The sequence below is a fragment of the Megalobrama amblycephala genome, linkage group LG16 (genome assembly GCF_018812025.1).
Source record: "Megalobrama amblycephala isolate DHTTF-2021 linkage group LG16, ASM1881202v1, whole genome shotgun sequence".
Lineage (NCBI taxonomy): Eukaryota > Metazoa > Chordata > Actinopteri > Cypriniformes > Xenocyprididae > Megalobrama > Megalobrama amblycephala.
In genome coordinates this window covers 24,673,192-24,683,479 of record NC_063059.1, presented here as the reverse complement: position 1 = coordinate 24,683,479, position 10,288 = coordinate 24,673,192, and the positions used below count along the sequence as shown (strand labels likewise).

The following is a 10,288-nucleotide window of genomic DNA, read 5'->3' as shown; positions in this document are numbered from 1 at the left end:
TATGATTAAATTACTGTGTTAATTGCAACCTTAATCATGGTTAGAAATGTCAACATCATTGACTTTAGAGAATAACAGTATTGTTGCAGATGTTGTTAATTTCCTTAACCCTTATCTTAATCATGCTGATATGTAAAGCCATACTTAAGTCATTTAAAGCAAGTTTTATAGCCAAATAGCAGGAAATGTTATGACAATTTTACACACACATACAAAAATAATGGTTTGTCTCCATACACTTTTATAGATAACAATTACAAAGAATAAACACTACATTACTGAGGAAATTCTGCATTTTGTCAACATTCTAAAAACAGTGTAGTTTCTAATAAGGATTGGCAGAGATTAGACTTTTATTTAACCAATAATATATATATTTGAGTGCATATAATAAAAGAAAAGTAGATTACTTGGTCTCTATGTCAAGTCTAAAGTAATTCACTTTTGTATACCGCTAAATATTTTAATCCATAGGTGGAGAGTGGGGTAAGATGAGCCAGTGGGTAAGTTGACCCACCCCCTGTATCTTGGCAAATGTACCATTTTATTGTCATGTGACCATATATTTTAGAATCACTCGTCATTTCTGCCAGACTGTGAAAAGGAGAAGCACATGGGAGGAGTGAAAGTCGCTTATTTACTTTAAAACTGTTTTTGGCTTGTCAAAGTAAAATTTTAACATAACAGATGTAATGGCTGTTTCATCAAAGCAAATTTGTCCACATCTAAAAATATTTATGATGCATATTAGTGATTTAGCAACATATAAAACCATGCAAGTCATTTAGCTAAATATTTGCCTGAATTGGTAAGCTAGCTAGCTTTTCCTAAAATGGCAGCTATGGGGCAAAGTGAGCCAAATGCTGTGGGGTAAACTGAGCCAGCATTTTAACTTACCCCACCATAAGGCACTGAATTTAAGTTAAATCTGAAGTATAAACTGGTGTCATTTCAATGTAATATTACGCATCTGGTTTAGTTTATCTTTATTTTTGAGTTTATTTGATAGGAACAGTGTACAAGTACACCAAATTCTTCTCTGATACGAACCAGAGGATGTTTAATCATATCTTTCCACCTGTAGACCATAATGGCCTAACATGGTCGACATTGCAGAAAAACCTTTTGACCTTTTGACTAAAATGTTTATTAGTTTCAGTGACATTTATTCATTCTTATTTAGTTTTAATTTAATTTTGCTCAACAAACTCTCTGTTTAGTCTGTTTAGAAATATTCATATTTGTAAAAGGAAATTTGATTATTAAAATAATTTGGAAATTGAGTAAATTGAGCCACAGGAACACTTTTTTATAATAAAAAGCCATATTTTTAGAACCATTTGTCATAGATGCATTCTTATCATTTAAAATGATAGGAAACATCCTGAAATTAATTAAGATACTTTCATTATACTTCTGCCTCATTTTCCCTTATCTTGTGGACCACATAAGTAAAAAATGGCTCATCTTACCCCAATCCCCCCCTATTGAGTTTTAAAAATGAGGTAATATTAGTAGGCCTACTGTTTTTTTAATCAGATCTTTGAAACGAAGAGCTCGAAAGAACCGAATCTTGGAAGTAAGTCATGACTTCCCATTACTATTTTTTTGATGTATTATGCTGACACTTTAATTTTTTTTTCCTGAATTTGGACAGGCATGAATTTCAGATCTATGTTACATAACATTTTTAGTAAATTGTGTTAAATTAACAAAGTAAAGAACCAGAGGTGTAAAGTATTGTGTAAATGCAATTAGTTACTGTACTTAAGTATCTTTTTGGCTAATTGTACTGAGTATCAAAGATATTGGCAACTTTTACTCTCTACTTGACTACATTTTTGAGCAAGTAAATGTACTTTTTACTCCACTACATTTGTGATGAGTAATGCAATTACATATTACATTTTTCATGGCAGCTAACTTTTTCCGCAGCTGTTTATATCTGCTATAAAGAAGCGATAACGCCATCTGAAAGCATTGAAGGTACTTTATCTTGTGCATTTTGAATTTACTCCCCCAAAACTTGTCAACAAGGATACTTTACATGAATGTGAGTGCATTAGCAGGTAGTTGCTGATGTTTTATTTATTAGATGAGGAAATGACTGCAGCTAGTGATGAGGCTCAAACAGCACATACAGTAGACTTTGACTATTTAATTTTACTTAAAGGATTAGTTCACTTTCAAATTAAAATTTCCTAATAATTTACTCACCGTCATGTCATCCAAGATGTGCATGTCTTTCTTTCTTCAGTCGAAAAGAAAACATTCCAGGATTTTTCTTCAAATAGTGGACTTCAATGGAGCCCAAACGGTTGAAGGTTAAAATTACAGTTTTCAGCAATCCCAGACGAGAAATAAGGGTCTTATCTAGAGAAACCATCGCTCATTTTCTAAATTTTTTTTTAAATTTTATACGTTTTAGCCATAAATAGCTCTGTTCTTCTTCTCTATTTGAATTCCAGCAGTGTAGACACTGCTAAGTGTCATATTCAATATGCTAGTGCAAGTATATAACAATTAGTTCAAACTTTGACCTGTGGAGGGCAGTAATACACTTAGCAGTGTCTACACTGCTGGAATTCAAATAGAGAAGAAGAAGAAGAGAGCTAGTTCAAGATGAGCAATTTAATTTTTTTTTTTTTTTTTTGGAGTGATGGTTTCTCTAGATAAGACGCTTATTCCTCATCTGAAGATCGTCATGTAGAACGTTTTGAAGCTGCACTGAAACTGTAGTTTTGACCTTTAACCGTTTGGGGTTTAAGTTTGAGATTGAAGTCCACTATATGGAAAAAAATCCTGGAATGTTTTCATCAAAAACCTTAATTTCTTTTCGACTGAAGAAAGAAAGACGTGAACATCTTGGATGACATGGGGGTGAATAAATGATCAGGAAATTTTAATTTGAAAGTGAACTAATCCTTTAACATTGTTTTATTTATCCGCTATATTGACAAGACCATTTTGAAGGATATTGGTTTACTTATGACCTTTCTGTGCACTTGAGCTCAAGTTTGTAGACGTTTAAAAGGTTGTTGTGTCGACCTTGATTTATTGCAACATTGAGGTGTTCAGTTTTATTTTGATTCTAGAAAATAAATTTGATTCCTCATCTTACAAATCAATTGTTTCTTATTTTCACTGACATGTCTCTCAGGACTAGTGCATCTCTGAGCCTACATTCAGCATGAGTAAAATACTTAAGTACGGTTAAAATCAGATAGGCCTACTTTAAGACGTATTTTACTCAAGTCATATTGGAATTGTATCAGTACTTTTACTCAAGTATGGTTTTCAGGTACTCTTTACACCAACTGAGGCAGTAAAATGCGCTTCTCTAAATGGAGCTATAGGGTTGCCGTAGCCGTGTGTTTGGTGGGTGGGACAAATACAAAGGCAAGCAGGTCAAGAGGAGGAGAAACCACGTGTGACAGCCAGGCAGAGAACTGTCCTTCGCAAGTTAAGTTGTTTTTGTAATATCTTTGCATGTAACTAGGCAGCCATTCCGTCTGACGGAAGGCCATTCAACAGACCCACATCGCAGCCCTCAGCAACAGACATCTGTTGCTAACTCTGAAACCGAATTAATATTCTGGGAAACGAATCATGGTTAGCAAGACGGATGACATCCCAGCATCAGTGCCGAACTGCAACCCCGTTGATCTTGCCCGGGAAGGCGAGACAACAAACAGCAAAGACACCAGCAGCAAGGCAGCCTTGAAGGATCCATGTGCCTGCGGTATGTGAGCTTTAAAGCACTTTACACTGAGGCAGAAATCCCTGTGCTGTTACTGAACTTTACTTGATGTAGTTTAACACATTTGAGTAAATCAGTCTTGAGATCTGATGTATGATTGACTGGATAGAGGTCAAAGGGAAGTAGGTATCATCAAAGGACATAAACGGGCAGGGGTGTCTGCTTTACACTATTAAACACCATTATGTTTCTGAATGGGTGCTCACCTTTCATTTTAATGTAATTTAAGTACTGCTCTTGATCTGGATCGTATCATGCTGCTTGGTGTAGATAAACTCATTCACAGCTTAGTTATCAATATTAAATTCATATAAAATTGAAATAAAATGTCAGTGCATATATTCAGTGATCAGGGCTGATTTGGTTATTACTGGATAAAGTAATGTTTGAATATTGCACATGCTGAACAATTTCTGTCTAAAGATGAGCATTAGGTTTAATTCATGATCATGGAAACCTTTTTTTGGTATTTTTATAAGGATGTCAGACTAATTTAGGCTAGTAGGATGGTAAACTTCAGCAAAAGGTGTCTTGTTTACTCAGGCATTATTATTTTTGCATGAATGCACACATGTAGTATTTGTAGTTCATTGAAATTTTGTCTGAAAAAAAAAAAGCAGTTTATGCTGATAATTGCAATATAAAAATGAGTAAATGACAAAAGAATAACAAACTTTCAACTAGACACTAACTAACTAACTCGAGCAAAGTCAACAGCAAGTGCAAAACTAGGGTCAATTATTCACAGACCATGTGAAGCTCTTAAACTTGAACGCTAGACGTTTTACTCGTTATTTACAGGCTAACTTTCATTATGAATAGTGTAAAGCGTTGTCAGTAGCCTGTTCGCTAGCTGTGTGTGAGATCTTGACGCACATGTTCTGTAACAGCGCGCATGAACGCGAATAAACTGAAGGTCACCTTCAGTGGGACGGAACCATTGAGACAGAGAGGAGAGCGGCGGTTTACTACGGTCTGAATTTTAGGTGACACTGTATTGAACACTTTTGATAGCCTAAATAAGCTATTATATCTAAGAGTTTCGAAAATTTAATGAACAAAACCTCGTGTTAGTAATGTATAACTTGTTTAAACGCGCGTCTGTTTATCGGCCCCCCTCCTGTTTTCATTCAGGAAAGTGTTGCGCTCCTCGACCCGGACGAGGAAGTAGCTACACATGGAAAGTCATGGTGCATGTATGCCGATAGAAGGTTATTGCTACCAGTTAAATATAGAGGGATCTGTTTGGTAAGTGTTGGGATTATGCAGTTTGCCTAGCACGTAGGAGTGATCCTGTCATTTCCGACTTATTTTCGAGCTACAGACTGTCATTAGATCGATTTAGAGCAAATAGCCGGCTGTTGTGCACACTGTGAGATAGCTAACTGCTGCAGTCCTTGTCACATTTAAGGAGACCTTGGAAGAGACTGACTGTCATTATGGCACCTGACAGCTGTGGAATTGCATTCTGACAACATGTTTAATGTGTTGGATTTGATGCTCGAGATGATGCCTGCTTGTGACTGATGTGATCTTTGCATTTTCTGGCTGGAAAATAGATGTGTTTGTGCATTGACATGATTTGTATGCTATTGCGTTATGATTATACACGCAATAAATTTTAATAAAACCATTTAGTAAGCTGGTTAGACCGTATTTTGTTTGTTATTCAGTTGTCTGTGTTTATACTGTAATCTGCAGGTTTTGTTCAGCCTCATTCCACATTTCTTAATTGAATATGCATTAATTTTTTCTTCATTCAAAAACGTTTTGCACATAGATAATACTTTTTAAAGATGTTCTTCTCAGTTGAATTCATATAATTAGCCTATTGAAAGCTGTTATTTGACATAAAATGGGTCCTCAAGTGGGAGGCTATGTTGGGATATAAGAATGACAACTTTAACCCTTTTATTATTGGATAATTTCACTTATAGAATAAAAAAATCATGGTGTTTCTTACTTCCTTTTGCATAACTTTACAAGGATCACTTCCTGTAGCTTTTGCATTGTCGGTGCCAAATGTTCCGACAACATGCGGTGTTGTCCCAACACATCATGTCACTCCACAGGGGATCTATATAGGCTCACTTCCGTCTCACCTAGGCCACCATGATCTCAGTTGTGATAAAGTCTGGCAGGTGTCTCTTGTTGTGTGTGACTGCAGGTTTAACTGCAAATTTGTGCTGCTGCCGTTTAGTAAGTTTGCTTCTTCGTTGTTAAAGTGCTATTGTTATCACAGCGGGACCTTCACTTTAGTATTTGGGAAAACAAGAAGTTTGGCTAGTTAGGAGTGTAATATCTCTTTCCTGACCACTCTGAATGATTTAGGGCTGCAAATGAATCGTCAGGGTTTTATTTCTATACCGAACCTCTGCAGCAGTGCTATTATATGTGATGCATGTGTTAATGTATTAAACTCACACTATGTAGATTGCAATGGGCTTAAAGGATAAAGGATGGAGGAAAGTCTTAGAACATGTTTGACTTTAGTGTCATAGAGAGATTATCATATCAGTATAGCCTAATGTAAACTGTTTTCATCTGATCCTTTAGCCTTCAAATTCACTAAATGTGTCGTACACCTGGACTTCACCCAGCTGAGTGAGAGCGAGGACTGAAGGACAGGGGGATAGAGTTTGGGGTTGTGCAATACTGAGGCACAAACCTCATACACGCATTGATATATTTAAAAGCCAGCCATTGTTGTGATGCAATTCACTGGATTGCCTGTCATCATTTTAGTGCAGTGGTTTTTCAAACAGGAGCCTAGGTAACACTAGGGGACCTCAGGAAACTTCCAAGGAGAACTCAAGAATAGGGCTGTCAAACGATTAATCGCGATTAATCGTAGGGCTGCACGATTAATCGCATGCTATTCTCACGCGCATTTCGTCAGTAAAGCCGGTTCCCTGATTACCGCTAAATCGCCATCACCTGTTTTTAAACGGAGCGCCTTTTAATAGACGGAGCCGTAGTTCACGGACAAGCCACGCAATATCGCGTTCATTATCGCAGGCGATTCATCTGCGATATGAACGCGATATTGCGTGGCTTTTCAGTGACCTACGGCTCTGTCTATTAAATGCCGCTTCATTTGAAAGCAGGTGATGGCGATTTAGCGGTAATCAGGGAACCGGCTTTACTGACGAAATGCGCGTGAGAATAGCATGCGATTAATCGTGCAGCCCTAATTAATCGTATACAAAATAAAAGTTTGAGTTTGCATAATATATGTGGGTGTACTGTGTTAATTATTATGTATATATGAAAACACACAAATTAATGTATATATTTATGAGAAATGTTATTTATGTACAAAATATTTTTATTAAATTAAATATTTTTATTTTAATTAAATTATATAAAAATATAAATAAATACATATACTTGTAAATATTTCTCAAATATATACATGAATGTGTTTGTATTTATATATACATAATAATTACACACAGTACACTCACATATATTAGGCAAACTCAAACTTTTATTTTGTATGCGATTAATCGCGATTAATCGTTTGACAGCCCTACTCAAGATGATTTAAAATGAGAAAAAAATCATGCTTTAAAATAAGTTAAAACCACTATAATATATATACATATAGTATGTATGTAAGTATGCGTGTTTGTGATTTCTTTGAAATAACCAAGGTTACCATGATTTTGAAAACCTAGATATCTGAGTTAACCCAATTTTAAAAGTGTTATTTCTAAAATCATTTCAATTAATAAAATGGTAAAGCTCCATGAGTATTTTTAAAAATTAAAGTACATTTTTTTGTTAAAAAAATGCTAAGTGCTTTAAAAATCCAGTCCAGTAAATCATGAACAACTAGAAAAGTCATAGGGCATTTGAATATTGTTCTGGACAGCGGGGTGCCTTGGAGTCAAAACTGTTGAGAACCACTGCTTTCCCTGCAGAAAACCATACACATTTTAGTTTGAAATAAAGGTCACACTTTAGATTAGGGTGCAATTCACACTATTAACTAACTATTAACTATGACTTTTGCCTCAAACACTTAATTAATGCTTATTAATAGTTAGTAAGGTAGTTGTCAAGTTCAGATATTGGGTAGGATTGAGGGATGTAGAATATGGTCATGCAGAATAAGTCATTAATATGTGCTTAATAAGTAGTAATAAACAGCCAAGTATTATGCATGCTAACAAGCAACTAGTTAATTTTGAGAATTGGACCCAAAACTAAAGTGTTACTGAAATAAAATACTGAAAAAAAAGTAAAATAGAAATTAAACTAATTTTATTTCATTTGTGTTTGGTTTCAATTGATGTTCTAAAATAACTATTGCTAAAAATGAAATAAAAATAAAAGAATACAAGTTAAATGGTCATTCTGGTTCTCATTTATCAGATATTTTGAGTACACCATTTACAGGATTCTCCTGCAGTAGGGTGGTTCAAAATTTGTGTTCGCAGCTCCTATACTTAGAACCACCTACTCTAATGCTCATGATTAAATTTGGATTGGATTGGGGGAGATCTGTGTGTGTAAACACTCAATCTAGAGCAAGATAAAATACCCATATGGTGCCGCTAGGTCTGAAGAAATGGCTGGTTTCAGTTTGAACTGAAGATGGCTGCTGTTTGTGCTTCCTTTTAGTCACTAACTCCACATTCCTTTTAGACAGTGAAAATAAATTACTCATTACATGCTATTTACACTTAGGCACAACTGTATAATACATAAATTGTCCTTTGAAGTGATTGTAAATGTGTATTGGGGTTTTCAAAGCTCCTTTTGTGAAATCTGTTTGATCCACCTCCCCTGTGGTCCTCGGTGTCTGTAGTGTGAGACCAGCTGCTTGTTGCCATAGCCGTGACCATTGAGGAGAGCCAAGGACATGTTGCAGTTGTCTAAAGCAAACAGTGTATTTTAGCTGAGAGTTACAGCCAAGACAGCTGTGGCATTCCAAAACATGTCTGCCTGGGCCTGAATCTCAAATCTTTGTCATCTTATTAAATTTAGTGGATCACAAAACATGCAGCCTCAGCAGATCTGTGTGACTGAATCAATCAGTAAGGTAGAATGGACCTCCTCAGACAATTGAGTCAGGTGATATTGCAGCACCACTGGTTCTGTTACATTCATTCAGCCACAGAGCGTGCCGGGAATGATTGCCCCCTGAGACCCAGGACTTAAACTGTTTCCGTGGTGATCTCCGTGGCAGCTCGGCATTGCGCTGTGGGAGGTGTATTGTGTACAGTGTGTGAAGTGTCACAGGCCCTCAGAAGATGACCGCTGTGCTAGTTGGCTGACCTACTGGTAAAAATCCACTAGCCGTTATGCAACTCCTTCAGGCTAAGCAGTACCTGTTAAAAGACAAGCTAAGTGATTAGTGAGATTCGTGTTGCGAGTAACATCCTTTGAGAAGGTGTAGAGGGCTGCAACTAATGAAGATGATCAACAAACTAATAAAATGATTATTGGAACAGTGTTATTATTGTTATTATTATTTATATACTATTGGTAACTTTAGTATGGGGAACAATTCTCACTTTTAACCAGTTGCTTATTAGCTTGCATATTGGCTGTTTATTAGTACTTATTAAGCAAATATTAATGCCTTATTCTGCTTGACCATATTCTACATCCCTAATTCCTACCCCATACCTAAACTTAAAGGTGCCCTCGAATGAAAAATTGAATTTGTCTTGGCATAGTTAAATAACAAGAGTTCAGTACATGGAAATGACATACAGAGAGTCTCAAACTCCATTGTTTCCTCCTCCTTATATAAATCTCATTTGTTTAAAAGACCTCCGAAGAACAGGCGAATCTCAACATAACACCGACTGTTACGTAACAGTCTGGATCATTAATATGTACGCCCCCAATATTTGCATATGTCAGCCCATGTTCCCAACATTATGAAAGGCATTAGACAAGGGCAGCCATGAACGTCTGGAGCTGCACAGCTGAATCATCAGACTAGGTAAGCAAGCAAGAACAATAGAGAAAAATGGCAGATGGGATGGGATCCATGATATCATGATATTTTTAGTAATATTTGTAAACTGTCTTTCTAAATGTTTCGTTAGCATGTTGCTAATGTACTGTTAAATGTGGTTAAAGTTACCATCGTTTCTTACTGTATTCACGGAGACAAGAGCCGTCGCTATTTTCATTTTTAAACACTTGCAGTCTGTATAATTCATAAACACAACTTCATTCTTTATAAATCTCTCCAACAGTGTAGCATTAGCCGTTAGCCACGGAGCACAGCCTCAAATTCATTCAGAACCAAATGTAAGCAATATAACAGTATACAATACTCACATAATCTGACGCATGCATGCCGCATGCATGACGAACACTTTGTAAAGATCCATTTGAGGGTTATATTAGCTGTGTAAACTTTGTTTATGCACTGTTTAAGGCAAGCACGAGAGAGCACGAGATTTAAAGGGGCCGCACAGCATAAATCGGCTCATATTTAATGATGCCCCAAAATAGGCAGTTAAAGAAATTAATTTAAAAAAATCTATGGGGTATTTTGAG

The 10,288-nt window shown here is 36.1% G+C and overlaps 1 protein-coding gene across 3 annotated transcripts in view; it reads left to right on the top strand.

Annotated features, from left to right (window-relative positions):
• Window positions 1–3,389: 3,389 nt before the first annotated feature.
• The window catches only part of cluha (clustered mitochondria (cluA/CLU1) homolog a), a 32,796-nt gene continuing 25,897 nt past the window's right edge, over window positions 3,390–10,288 (top strand). For 2 of the 3 annotated variants that reach the window (XM_048160484.1, XM_048160483.1), the window contains exon 1: window positions 3,390–3,742. In XM_048160484.1, the coding sequence (XP_048016441.1) occupies window positions 3,610–3,742 (133 nt within the window). In that variant the 5' untranslated portion in view covers window positions 3,390–3,609. Of the gene's footprint in view, window positions 3,743–4,883; window positions 5,009–10,288 lie in introns of those variants that run through there. The other variant, XM_048160486.1, reaches the window with a different exon arrangement.